Genomic DNA, 14,174 nt, shown 5'->3' with positions numbered 1-14,174 from the left:
CAGAGAGATTATGGGGAAAATATGTTGTTAAGCTCACATGCAAAGTCAAGATCGAAAGGTTGAACATGCAAGGAATAATGTTCTGAGTTGTGTATATTTCAATTCAAGGAGTATTATAGGAAAGACAGATGAGTTTCAGCCATGAATTAGCAGGTAGAATTACAAGGGGTGATTGATAAGTTTGTGGCCTAAGGTAGAAGGAGTCAATTTTAGAAAACCTAGCACATTTATTTTTCACCCCCCTCCCCCTAGTGTTGCTACCATGTCCTCATGGACCTTATTGGGTGATAAGACTTGAGCCTGAGGTAGCAGATGACTGCACGAAGGCTGATGTCCATTTTTTCAGACAGTGCTTACTTGCAACTTTCAATTATCTGAAACAGAAATACCATAAAAGTTATTAACTTCAAACTTTCTGCATAATCACTCAGAGTTGAACTGCATGTGCATGTAACGAGAGCTGTATAACTCATCTCCTTCTACCTTAGGCCATGAACTTATCAATCACCCCTGTTGTGGACCACTTTCTGGAGGTCCAAGATGCCGACTTCTGCAAAGAAGGGATCTGTATGCTTCATGACCACTGGACTAAGTGTGTAAATGTAGAAGGGGACTATGTTGAAAAATAAATGTGCTAGGTTTTCTAAAATTGACTCCTTCTACCTTAGGCAACAGACTTATCAATGACCCGACATATGACATTATAGGCATTAGTGAGACTTGGTTGCAGGAGGAACAGGATGAGCAGCTCAATGTTCTTGGGTTTCATTGTTTTAGACTTGATAGAGCAGGAGGGATTGCGTTACTAGTCAGAGAAGATATGGCAGTGCAGAGACACGACAGGCTGGAGAGCTCATCTTGTGAAGCTTTATGGGGAGAATTGAGGAATAAGAAAGATGTGACCATGTTAATGGGATTATATTACAGACCACCTAACAATCTGTGAGATTTAGAGGAGCAAATTATAGGCAGATTGCAGACTGCTGCAAGAAACAGTCAATGTTTCAAGCTGAGACCCTTCATCAGGTTATTGATTCAGTCCTAATAAAGGGTCTGGGCCCAAAACCTCGACCATTTACTCTTTTCCATAGATGCTGCCTGGTCTGCTGAGTTCCTCCAGCATTCCACTTACGCTGTTTGGATTTCCAGCATTGGCAGATTTTCTCAGGGTTGTGATAGTAGGTGATTTTAACTTTCCAGGTATTGACTGGGACTCTCATACTGAAATAAAGGCTGGATGGGAAAGAGTTTGCCAAATGTGTTCAAGAATGTTTTCTTAATCATTACAAAGATGCTTCAACTCGAGAGGGTGCCAAACTGGATCTCCTATTAGGGAATGTGAGAGGGCATATGACAGAGGTTTGTGTTGAAGAACACCTTGCATCTACTGATCACAATTCCTTTAGTTTCAAGGTAATTATGGAGAAGGATAGGGCTGGTCCTTGGGTTGAGATTGTAAATTGGAGAAAGGCTAATTTTGATGGTATCAGTAGATCTGGCAAATGTGGATTAGGATAGGCTGTTTTCTGGCAAAGGAGTACTAGGTAAGTGGGAGGCCTACAAAAGTGACATTTTGAGAGTACAGAGTTTGTATGTTCCAGTAAGAATAAAAGGCAAAGACAACAGATTTATGGAACCTGGGTTTTTGAGAAATATTGTGCCCTTGTTAAGAAAAAGAAGGAGGTATACAGCAGGGTTAGACAGGAAGGAACTAATGAGATACTTGCAAAGTATAAGAAATGCAAGACAACGCTTAAAGAAATCAGGAAGGCAAAAAGAAAGCATGAGGTTACTCAATTAGATAAGGAGAAGGAGAATCCTAAGGGCTTCTACAGATATGTTAAGAGCAAAAGGATTGCAAGGGATAAAATTGGTCCTGTAAAAAATCATAGTGGTAATCTTTGGTTAGAGCCAAAAGAGATCTGAAACCGATATTCTTGCATCTGTATTTACTCAGGGATGAACACAGAGTCTACAGAGGTTAGGCAGAGCAGCAGTGAGATCATGGACTGTATACAGATTGCAGAGGAGAAGGTGCTGTCTGTCTTAACACTAATAAGGATGGATAAATGCCTAGGGCCTGACAAAATAGCAGAGATGTTTAAAACATCCTTAGCCACATGTGAGGAGCTGGAGTAATGCAGGATTGTTAATATTGCTCCATGTTTAAGAAAGGCTCAAAAAATAAACCAGTGCAGCGATGTGCTACACACAGCGCTGAAATAACGACACGCAGTCGGTAAGTCGTTTTGAGACTAGTTTATTCAAACTTCGTGGCGCTGGTATTTCAATCCCTAGCACCTGCCCTCTCCGGGCGGAAAAAACGTCAGAGGTGCATTACCAAAGTCTCTCCCCGCGTGCTGGCTATTTGTGAGCCGGTTCGCCTGCGCAGAAAGTGGGTCGCCACATAACCCCCCCCCCAGAACCGGCAATACACCCCCAATGTCCTGAGTCTGGGTCGGACTCTGATTGGGAGGTATGCCTCTGCGCCGCGGTGCCTGAATCGCGACCTGCTGCGCCAAGTCCACATGGGCTGGTTTGAGCCGGTCCACCGTGAAAACCTCCTCTTTCCCCCCCAAAGTCCAGAACATACGTGGACCCGTTGTTGTTGATCACCCTGAACGGCCCCTCATACGGCCGCTGTAGCGGCGCCGGGTGTCCGCCCCTTGTACAAATACTAACTTACAGTTTTGCAGTTCTTTGGGTACATGGGTCGGGGTCAGTCCGTGCTGTGAAGTTGGTACGGGGGCCAGGTTGCCGAGCCTTTTGCGTAGCCTGTCCAGGACTGCTGCGGGTTCTTCATCTTGCCCCTTTGGGGCTGGTATGAACTCTCCCGGGACAGCCAGGGGCCGTACACCAACTCGGCTGACGAGGCGTGCAGATCCTCTTTGGGCGCTGTGCAAATTCCAAGCAGGACCCAGGGAAGCTTGTCCACCCAGTTAGGTCCTCTCAGGCGGGCCATGAGAGCCGACTTCAAGTGACGGTGGAAGCGTTCTACCAGTCCATTCGACTGTGGGTGGTAGGCAGTTGTGTGGTGCAGCTGCATTCCCAACAGGCTGGCCACAGCTGACCACAGGCTGGAGGTGAACTGGGCGCCTCTGTCGGAGGTAATGTGGGCCAGTACCCCAAAGCGTGCTACCCAGGTTGCAATCAGTGCTCGGGCACAGGAATCGGCAGATGTGTCGGTGAGTGGGACCACCTCTGGCCACCCCGTGAACCGGTCTACCATCGTTAGGAGGTACCACGCTCCTCGGGTCACTGGTAGGGGACCCATGATATCCACGTGAATGTGGTCGAACCTCTGGTGGGTGGGTTCGAACTGCTGTGGCGGGGCTTTAGTGTGCCACTATACCTTGGCTGTTTGGCACTGCGCGCACGTTCTGGCCCATTCACTGACCTGCTTGCCAAGTCCGTGCCACGCGAACTTGCTGGAGACCAGCTGGACGGTTGTCCTGATAGATGGGTGCGCCAAACCATGTATGGAGTTGAAAACCCGCCGCCTCCAGGCTGCCGGGACGATGGGGCGAGGTTGGCCGGTAGCCACATCGCACAGGAGGGTCCTGTCTCCTGGGCCTACGAGAAAGTCCTGCAGCTGCAAACCCGAGACTGCGGTCCTGTAGCTGGGCATCTCGTCGTCTGCCTGCTGCGCCTCCACCAGTGCTGCATAGTCCACCTCCAGGGACAGGGCCTGGACAGCTGGTCTGGAGAGTGCATCCGCCATGACGTTGTCCTTTCCCGAGACATGCTGGATGTCCGTCGTGTACTCCGAGATGTAGGACAGATGTCGCTGCTGGCGAGCCGACCAGGGATCGGACACCTTCGTGAACGCGAAGGTTAACGGTTTGTGGTCCGTGAACGCGGCGAACAGCCTGCCTTCTAAGAAGTACCTGAAATGCTGGATTGCCAGGTATAGCGCCAACAGTTCCCGGTCGAAAGCACTGTATTTGAGCTCGGGTGGTCGCAGGTGTTTGCTGAAAACTGCCGGGGGTTGCCAGCGACCCTCGATGAGTTGTTCCAGCACCCCACCGACTGCCGTGTTAGATGCGTCCACTGTGAGGGTGGTAGGGACGTCCATTCTGGGGTGCACTAGCATTGCAGCATTTGCCAAGACTTCCTTCATTTTAATGAAAGTGGCGGCGGACTCCTCGTCTCAGGTAATGTCCTTGCCCTTACCCGACATCAGGGCAAACGGGGGTGCATGATTCGGGTAACCCTAACCCTAATGCGGAGGAAACGGTGGTAGAAATTTACCATACCCATGAATTCCTGAAGGCCTTTGATTGTGCTGGGTCGGGGGAAATGGCGGACTGCGTCTACCTTAGCGGGCAGAGGGGTTGCCCCGTCTTTAGAAATCCTGTGGCCCAGGAAGTCGATGGTGTCGAGCTTGAACTGGCATTTGGCCAGGTTGATTGTCAGGCTGTATTCACTCAGTCGGGCGTAGAGTTGACGGAGGTGGGATTTATGCTCCTGATGACTACTGCTGGCAATGAGGATGTCGTCCAAATAGATGAAAGCGAAGTCCAGGTCGCGTCCCACTGCGTCCATTAACCGCTGAAACGTCTGTGCGGCATTCTTTAGGCCGAACGGCATGCAGAGGAACTCGAAAAGGCCGAAAGGGGTGATGAGTGCCGTTTTGGGGATGTCATCCGGATGCATCGGGATTTGGTGGTATCCCCGGACGAGGTCCACCTTGGAGAAGATCCGTGTGCCGTGCAGGTTTGCTGCAAAGTCCTGAATGTGCAGCACAGGGTAGCGGTCCGGTGTTGTAGCCTCGTTCAGCCTGTGGTAGTCGCCGCGTGGTCTCCAGCCCCCTGTTGCTTTGGGAACCATGTGCAGGGGGGAGGCCCATGGGCTGTCAGACCGCCATATGATCCCCAATTCCTCCATCCGCTTGAATTCCTCCTTCGCCAGGCGGAGCTTTTCCGGGGGGAGCCTTCATGCGCAGGCATGGAGGGGTAGTCCCTGGGTCGGAATGTGGTGCTGTACCCCGTGTCTGGGCATGGCTGCCGTGAACTGCGGTGCCAGAATCGATGGGAAACCTGCCAGGAGTCTGGTAAATTTGTTGTCCGACAGCGTGATGGAGTCCAGGTATGGGGCCAGCAACTTGGCTTCACCCAGGGATGATGTCTGGAAAGTCTTGGCGTGGACCAGTCTTTTCCCTTGCAAGTCGACCAGCAGGCTGTGAGTTTGCAAGAAGTCCGCCCCCAGGAGTGGTTGGGCCACCGCGGCCAGTGTGAAGTCCCATGTGAACCAGCTGGCGCCGAACTGCAGCTGCACTGTGCGGGTGCCGTAGGTCCATATCGTGCTGCCGTTTGCAGCCCTCAGGGTGGGTCCTGGCTTCCTTTTGCGGGTGTCGTACCCCGTCGGGGGCAAGACGCTGATCTCTGCTCCGGTGTCGACCAAGAAGCGGTGTCCCGACTGTTTGTCCCAGACGTACAAGAGGCTGTCCTGGTGGCCAGCCGCCATAGTCATTAGCGGTAGCTGGCCCTGGCCCTGGCAGGGCGGGCGACAACGGCGGGCTTTTGTGCCCCACCGCTGGTGGTAGAAACACCACTGTTCACCGGCCTCCTCACTCCTGTCTCTGTGTTGTGTGCGCTCCCCTGCCAGGCCTGGTCTGGTCTGCTGTTGGGCGCGTGTCCTGGTAATCTGACCGACGGACGCCACACTCTCCCTCTTGGCTTTCCACAGCATGTCTGCCCGGGCCGCTATCTTCCGGGGGTCGCTGAATTCTGCGTCGGGCAGCAGCAGATGTATGTCCTTGGGCAGTTGCTCCAGGAACGCTTGCTCGAAAACGAGGCAGGACTTGTGTCCGTCAGCCAGGGACAGCATCTCGTTCATCAATGCTGATGGCAGTCTGTCTCCCAAACCGTCCAGGTGAAGCAGGCTCACGCCATGAGAGGCCAAAGATCCCAATGAGCAGCGCCTTGAATGCTTCATATTTGCGTTCTTCCGGGGGCGACTGTATGAAATCCGCAACCTGGGCAGCCGTCTCCTGGTCAAGGGCGCTCACCACATGGTAGTAAAGCGTGGAATCAGAGGATATCTGCCAAATCTGGAACTGGACTTCTGCTTGGCTAAACCACATGCATGGTTGCAGCGTCCAGAAAGTCGGCAGTTGTAGCAAAACTGCATGAACAGATGAAGAGTCGGTCATCTTTGGTCCAAATCCCATTTGGACCATCAGGGTCACCAATGTAGCGATGTGCTACACACAGTGCTGAAATAACGACACGCAGTCGGTAAGTCGTTTTGAGACTAGTTTATTCAAACTTTGCAGCGCTGGTATTTCAATCCCTAGCACCCACCCTCTCTGGGCGGAAAAGACGTCAGAGGTGCATTACCAAAGTCTCTCCCCGCGTGCTGGCTATTTGTGAGCCGGTTCGCCTGCGCAGAAAGTGGGTCGCCACACCAGGAAATTATAGGCCAGTGAGCCTGACATCAGTAGTGGGTATTTTATTGGAAGATATCCTAAGGGCTGGATTTATAAGTATTTGGATAAACAGGGACTGATAGTCTACAGGGCTTTGTGTGTGGTACATCATGACTAACCAATCTTATAGAATTTTTTGAGGAAGTTACTAGGAAAGTCGATGAAGACAAGGCAGTGGATATTGCCTACATGGACTTTAGGATCCTTTATGATGGATGCCTCCTTCTTGAGACACTGTCTTTAGAAGTTGTCCTCAATGTGGGGTGGATTGTGCCTGTGATGGAGTTGGCTGTGTCTATGACTCTCTGTAGCCACTTTCGATGTTAAGCATTGGAAGCATACCAGGATGTGATGCAACCAACAAGAATGGTACATCTGTAGAAATTTGGTGACATTCCTCCTCAAACCTCAAACTCACAATGAAGTATAATAAAAGAGACAGTGATAGAGATAGGGATCAATAAAGGAGATTTATTTATTTATTAGGATACAGTGCGGAATAGGCCCTTCCTTTGAGCCACTCTGCCCAGCTTTCCCCTGATTTAATGTTAGCCTAATCACAGGACAATTTACAATGAGCAATTATCCTACTAACCAGTTTGTCTTTATACTGTGGGAGGAAACCAGAGCATCTGGAGAAAACTGACGCGGTCGCGGGGAGAACGTACAAGCTTCCTACAAGCAGCGGTGGGAAGTGAACCCCAGTTGCTGGTACTGTAAAGCATTGTGCTAAGCACCATGCTACTGTGCCGCCCAAATAGAGTGCAGAAGAGGAGAAAGTAGGGAATGAGAAAAAGAGAATGGGAAAGTCAATGAGAAAGATAAAGAGATGATTGACAGCAGAAAGAGACAGAGAGAGCAAACTCACAAATTGATAGGAAGAGAATGGAGAGTCTCTTCAGTGTGCAGCCTAGGGAGACACTGTTGCGCCTGACCTCATTTAGGAAGACGGGGGTATAAGAACAGGATGATGCTGAATATAGTTCAGGGCTTAGTTAATATTTCAGATCCTAGATCCATTTCCAGAAACGGGAAGATAGTCTTTTATTTCCAGCCCCTGAGGGAATCCAGAGAGCTTCTCCGATCACTGCTGATCTAACATGTCACCAGCCAGTGTGGGACGACAGTTGAAGTTATGAGGTAGGCAGTTCACAAAGCTGAGGAGGATTTAGACTGTAGAATGCAGACACACAAAAACCATGTGTAACTTCCTCAGAATTTCCCTGGCAGTTCCAGAACAATCCCTCCATTGTTTTCAGCTCGGATTCCAAGGTAGGGTGTTAGTTCCTGCCTTGGCATGGTGCCCATATACAGTACCTTTCACTGCTGCAGATGTGTTCACTTTCCTTTCTGCTTCCCTTGGTTATTCATTCACTCTGTGAATCGGCAAAGGACCCACTCTAACCTGTCATCAAATACTATTTAATCTATAGTTATTGCAGATAGATGCTGTTTAACGTGTAGTTATTGCAGTTAGACGCTTACGGTGGTTAAGTAAGTTTCTAACTACAAAACACATCTGACTACAATAATTACAGGGTTGAATTAGAATTTAAAGTTGTTTAATGCCATTTCCAATACGCAAGTGTGAAGAAGAATGAAATAATTGTTACTCTGGGTCAGATGCAGCACAAAAAAAGCACAATAAGATAAAAAACACAATAGTAATTAAAAAAATCACAATAAATATAAATACATCTATTAGCTTATATACATAGATTGATTAAATGCCTATAAAGTGCCAGCAGGCGTAGGAGGGTGTCTGTACATAAGGTGACTGACAGGAAATGATAAAGTAGTGGTGGCTGGGAGTATGGGGGTGGGTTAGTGGGTGGAGGTGTTGATCAGCCTTAATACTTGGGGAAAGTAACTGTTTTTGAGTCTGGTGGTCCTGGAGCGGATGCTACGTAGCCTCCTCCATGATGGGAGTGGGACAAACAGTCCATGAGCAGGGTGGGTGGGATCCCTCATGATGTAGGATTACAAATACCTAGGGATACGAATTGACAATAAACTGGACTGGTCAAAGAACACGGAGGCTGTCTACAAGAAGGGTCAGAGCCGTCTCTATTTCCTGAGGAGACTGAGGTCCTTTAACATCTGCCGGACGATGCTGAGGATGTTCTATGAGTCTGTGGTGGCCAGTGCTATCATTTTTGCTGTTGTGTGCTGGGGCAGCAGGCTGAGGGTAGCAGACACCAACAGAATCAACAAACTCATTCGTAAGGCCAGTGATGTTGTGGGGGTGGAACTGGACTCTCTGACGATGGTGTCTGAAAAGAGGATGCTGTCCAAGTTACATGCCATCTTGGACAATGACTCCCATCCACTCCATAATGTACTGGTTAGGCACAGGAGTACATTCAGCCAGAGACTCGTTCCACCGAGATGTAACACTGAGCGACAGGCACTGAATCTGAATAAACAGTATGCAAGACAAACTTTTCATTGTATGGACAATCATGTTCCCATGACCATGACTGTTCTTGGCAAATTTTGGTTTGCCATTGCCTTCTTCTGGGCAGTGTCTTTACAAGATGGGTGGCCCCGGCCATTATCAATACTTTTCAGAGATTGTCTGCCTGGTGTCAGTGGTCACGTAACCAGTACTTGTGATATCCACCAGCTGCTTACACGACCATCCACCATCTGCTCCCATGGCTTCACATGATCCAGATCAGGGGGGCTAAGCAGGTGCTACACCTTGACCAAGGGTGCCCTGCAGGCTAGTGGATGGAAAGAGTGCCTTACACCTCCTTTGGTAGAGATGTAATACACCCCACCATCCCAGACATATCTTGGTAAATGCGACAATAATAAACCGATACCAATACCAAAGTATTGCCCGGCAGCATCTATGGGAAACAGAAAACAGTCCTTCCAGGTGAGGCGACACTTCACCTCTGAGTCTGTTGGGGTCAACTACTGTATTCGGTGCTCCCAGTGTGACCTCCTGTATATCAGTGAGACCTGACGTAAATCAGGAGAATGGTTTGAAAGCACCTTTGCTCCATCCACCACAGAAAGCGGGATCTCCTGGTGTCCAACAAATTTAAATTCCACTTCCTATTCCCACTCTGACATGTCAGTCTATGGCCTCCTCTATGGCAACAATAAGACCACAGTCAGGTTAGAATAGCAACACCTTATGTTCCATCTCAGTAGCCTCCAACCTGATGGCACGAACATTGATTTCCCAAACTTTTGGCAGTTGGCCATCTGCACCCTTTCCTACACCATTCCCCATTCTTATTTCCCTCTCTCACCTTTATCTCCTTGCCTTCCCATCACTTCCCTTGGGTGCTCCTGCTCCTTCTCTTTCATCCATAGCCTTCTCTCCTCTCCCATCAGATTCACTCTTCTCCAGCCCTTTATTTCTTCCACTAATCAACTTCCTAGCTCTTTATCTCACCCCCTCCCCTCTCCCAGTTTCACCTATCAGCTACCACCTTGTACTTCTTCCTCCCCTCCCCCCCCCCCCACCTTCTTATTCTGTCATCTCCCTTTCCTTTCGAGTCCCAGTAAAGGGTCTCAGCCCAAAATAACTCTTTTCCATAGATGCTACCTGGTCTGCTGAGTTCCTCCAACATCCTGTGTGTTGTTTTGGATTTCCAGCATCTGTAGATTTTCTCCTATTTGTGTTACTATCCGGATGCACAAAGGATTATTTACTCACTGAACCACTGTACTTTGGTGTTGGTATTGATATCGGTTTATTATTGTCGCATTTACCAAGATATGTCTCGGATGGTGGGGTGTATTACATCTCTACCAAATCCATCCACTAGCCTGCAGGGCACCCTTGGTCAAGGTGTAGCACCTGCTTAGCCCCCCTGATCTGGATCATGTGAAGCCATGGGAGCAGATGGTGGATGGTCGTGTAAGCAGCTGGTGGATATCACAAGTCCTGGTTACGTGACCACTGACACCAGGCAGACAATCTCTGAAAAGAATTGATAATAGCTGGAGCCACCCATCTTGTAAAGACACTGCCCAGAAGAAGGCAATGGCAAACCAAAATTTGCCAAGAACAGTCATGGTCATGGGAACATGATTGTCCATACAATGAAAAGTTTGTCTTGCATACTGTTTATTCAGATCCAGTTAATATACAGTGCATTGAGGTAGAACAAGAATAGTGCAGAATAAAGTGTAAAAGCTACCAGAAAGTGCAGTGCAGGTTCTCAGTAAATTGCAAGATCATAACGAGGTAGCTCCTGGGGCAAAGACTCCAAGAGATCTGTTCAGAAGTCTGATAACAGTGGGATAGAAGCTGTCCTTCAGCCTGATAGAATATACTTGCAGGCTTTTACATCTTTTGTCCAAAAAGAGGTCGGGGAAAGGGAATATTTGGGGTGGGCATGGTTTGTAATTATGCTGGCTCCTTTACTGAGGCAGTGAGTAGTCTCTAGAGGTGAGGCTGGTTCCTATGAGGTGCTTTCTTCCCTCTCGATTCTGCCACCTACCTACTGACGATGGACAGTCACCAGTGACCCAACAGCCTAGCAAATCTTTGGAAACTGGAGCACCCACAGGACCCTCACATAGCAACAGGGAGAATGTGCAAACTCCACACAGACAGGATCCGATGTCAGAATCAAACCCACGTCTCTGGTGGGTCAGCAGCTGAACTGGCTGTGCCACTGTGGCACACAGAATGAAAATCAGAATCAAATTTAATATCACTGGCACATATTGTGAAATCTGTTGTTTTGCAGCAGAAGTAATTACAATACATAATAAAAAATGTTAAAAATATATGTGTATGTTTTTTAATTTATTCATTTATGAGACATCGGTGTTGCCAGCTAAGCCAGCACTTATTATTGCTCATCCCTAGTGTATGTGTGTCACACACACACACACACACACACACACACACACACACACACACACACACACACACACACACACACACACACACACACACACACACACACACACACACACACACACACACACACACTCACACACTCACACACACATCCAGTTAATCAGGCCATCAGTCAATCGGGGCGGCCACTAATTTGGGAAAACCCTAAATAAGAAAACTAATCAAAAAAATAGCTATGATTCCTTTAGTTGGACACTTAATTGGAGCCAGGAGAATGCTGGCAAACAGGTTCTAACTAGCGTCAATCATGTGCATTTGCATGGCTTTTAGACACTACAGTGTGTTTAGAGCAAACCATTTTTAACTAGCATCAATTGCATGGGTTTGAGTTCAAAAAGCACTGATTATTGTCACTGACAGTTGGCAAGAAATAAAAGTAAGGCATTTCTGAACTGTTTTGCTCACTGCAGTTTTAAGTATTCACGCTTAAGTGCCAGAAACGACCAGGACTGAAAATGAAACAATTTCACTTCTTCAACAAAACTACAGAGAATTTGAAGGTATCAACGATTAGCTTGAATGTTACAATGAAAATGAAGATTTGGAGGATGCAGTCATTAATAGAATTGGGTGAAGACAGTCCATTATCTGCACTGATTTTGCTCATCACCTACGTACTTACCTACTGCCCGTTACTTTTAGGGCAGCAGAGAAGGTGCTCAATCTCTGTCTGTCCTTGGCCATCTTCTCTATTGTACCCTAGGTGTGTTTCAGAGTCCTAATTTCTGCCTCTACACTACAGCACCAAATTATTTTTGATCTTCCATGTTTACTCCACCCTTCAGGGGTCCAGTGAAGTGCTGTCTTGAAGATGAAGTTGGTCTCTCCTCTCAACATGTACCCAATCTATCTTCAACGTTTCCTTGTGATGATTGTGGCCATGTTCTCTTGATGACACTGAGGGAGCTGGGCATGGTTGGAGATTTTTCTTGGCCAGAAGTTACAGAGGATCTTCAGAGGTTCGTTGTGGCAGCCTGGCAAGGTCACTCTCTGTCACGTGCCAGCATTCTAACCCATACAAGAATGTGGACAGAACATAGCTCTTAATTTTCTGTCTTTCTTCTAAGGCTGTCCACGTTTCCTGCTGTATCCATTCTTTGTTCTTCCTTCCAGCTCTGTATCCTAGATTAGCCTCACTGCTCTCCTTGACTGAGGCAATCTGTTTCCACTTTGTGTTAATCTTGTCTACTAACACAGCCTTGTCAAAGTCTTGTGATATCTTAAGAAGGCAGATCTCACACTGGTGTCCTTAAGCTTTTCGACATCAAAATGTCTTTGTACATGTGTTCAGGTCACAGTGCTTCTCAGCCTGAGTTTCATCACTGCTACAATGTGGTGATCACTTCCTGTATGTGCTCCTCTCTTCACCTTTATTCACCTGCAAGAATCGTCACCACATACCATTGATCATTAAATGGTCAATCTAATTCTTGCCTTGTCCATTGGGTGAGCACCATGTCAGTTTGTGGATTTCATGGTGTAGAAAGAGGGTCCCTCTTATGACCAGATTGTTCATGGCACATGATTCCTCCAGTCTTTCACCATTGTTACTCATTGTTCCACATTAATGCATGCCCAATCTGTTTCAGTTGTTATTTCCCCGCTTTGGTGTTTAGGTCATAGCATGGTGTTAACTGTCTCCGAGTGCAGCTGTTTGTAGAAGACATGGTTTTCTTCAATGTCACTATCGTTAGTTGGGGTGTAGACTGTATCATAGTCACGTTCACTTGCTTCCCTTTCAGCTACTGTTGATTGGTTTCTACCCCAGCAAGCACTTCTCAGTGCCTTTCTTCAAAATGACAGCTACCGCATCATGATCTTCCCTCCTTGAGTTTAAAATTGTTTCACTAGTTGTTGCTGCCTTTAGGCTGTCAGACCCTGTCCACCTGCTTTCACTGATGCCCAGTGTGTGCAGGTTGTAGCAATGCATTTCTGCAGTTATTTGTGCTAGCTTGCCAGTGTTGTACATGGTTCCTACATTCCAGAATCCATTTTTGGTCTTGGCAATGTTCAGAGCTTGCTTTATCTTGGCTGTAGCTTCCTCTTGTTTTTCAGTACTGTCAGCTATGCAAGTCTTGAGTGCCCATTCAGGAATGCTATCACAATTGGATGTAGAATTCTTCATTGCAATTACCATAAGATTTTATCTGACCATTGGGGTTGTTAGCCTTGAGCTGAATCCCCAAACCCAGAGGACTGGTGGATCACTCTTAGTCTGGTACCTGCCCTTTGACCTGTTTGGTATGAATGACCCTGCCAAGAGCAAAAGCATAAAGCCCAACATAGCTCTCCAGTCACTGAGCCACCAAGCCTCCAAATCACGACAGGTTTGTGGTCCTCTTGACAGTTCATTCATTCTGTACACTGGATGAATTCCTCTGTTGAAAAGTATTAGGAACTAATGTACAGTTTTATAGTACTTCAGTACTATTAGTGGTGTTCTAATTTGTTGTGTATTTCATTTTAATACATAATTTGTTACACAATTTGTCTTTTTAACTATTTCCGTGAAACTTCGGCTAATTGGGCAGCCAATTATTTGGGCCAAAATGTACTCGTCCCAATGTGACCTAATTATTGGAAACTACTGTATATATAAAATTAAATAAGTGGTGCAAAAAATAGTGAGGTAGTGTACATGGTTTCATTGTCCATTCAGAAATCTGATGGTGCTAAAGATTTCTGAATGGACAATGAGCCCACGGTAAAGTGGATACACAGCATTATTTAATTAAGAAGTTACTTTAGATCGACACAGTGAGGTCACACATTGTGGTGCAGTCCACAGCAAGCTGGACATTAATTATAGCTCTTGTTTCATGGCAGGTCTTGCAAGATGTCACTGCATCA

The 14,174-nt window shown here is 47.3% G+C and overlaps 1 protein-coding gene across 3 annotated transcripts in view; it reads left to right on the top strand.

Moving 5' to 3' along the window:
• The window catches only part of palld (palladin, cytoskeletal associated protein), a 343,659-nt gene that overhangs the window by 87,127 nt on the left and 242,358 nt on the right, over positions 1–14,174 (top strand). For all 3 annotated transcript variants that reach the window (XM_059974111.1, XM_059974109.1, XM_059974110.1), the window contains exon 6: positions 14,151–14,174. This exon is cut by the window's right edge and continues 118 nt beyond it. In XM_059974111.1, the coding sequence (XP_059830094.1) occupies positions 14,151–14,174 (24 nt within the window). The remainder of the gene's footprint in view (positions 1–14,150) is intronic.

Source organism: Hypanus sabinus, chromosome 7 (genome assembly GCF_030144855.1).
Source record: "Hypanus sabinus isolate sHypSab1 chromosome 7, sHypSab1.hap1, whole genome shotgun sequence".
NCBI classification, from domain to species: domain Eukaryota; kingdom Metazoa; phylum Chordata; class Chondrichthyes; order Myliobatiformes; family Dasyatidae; genus Hypanus; species Hypanus sabinus.
This window is presented reverse-complemented; position numbering and strand designations above follow the sequence as displayed.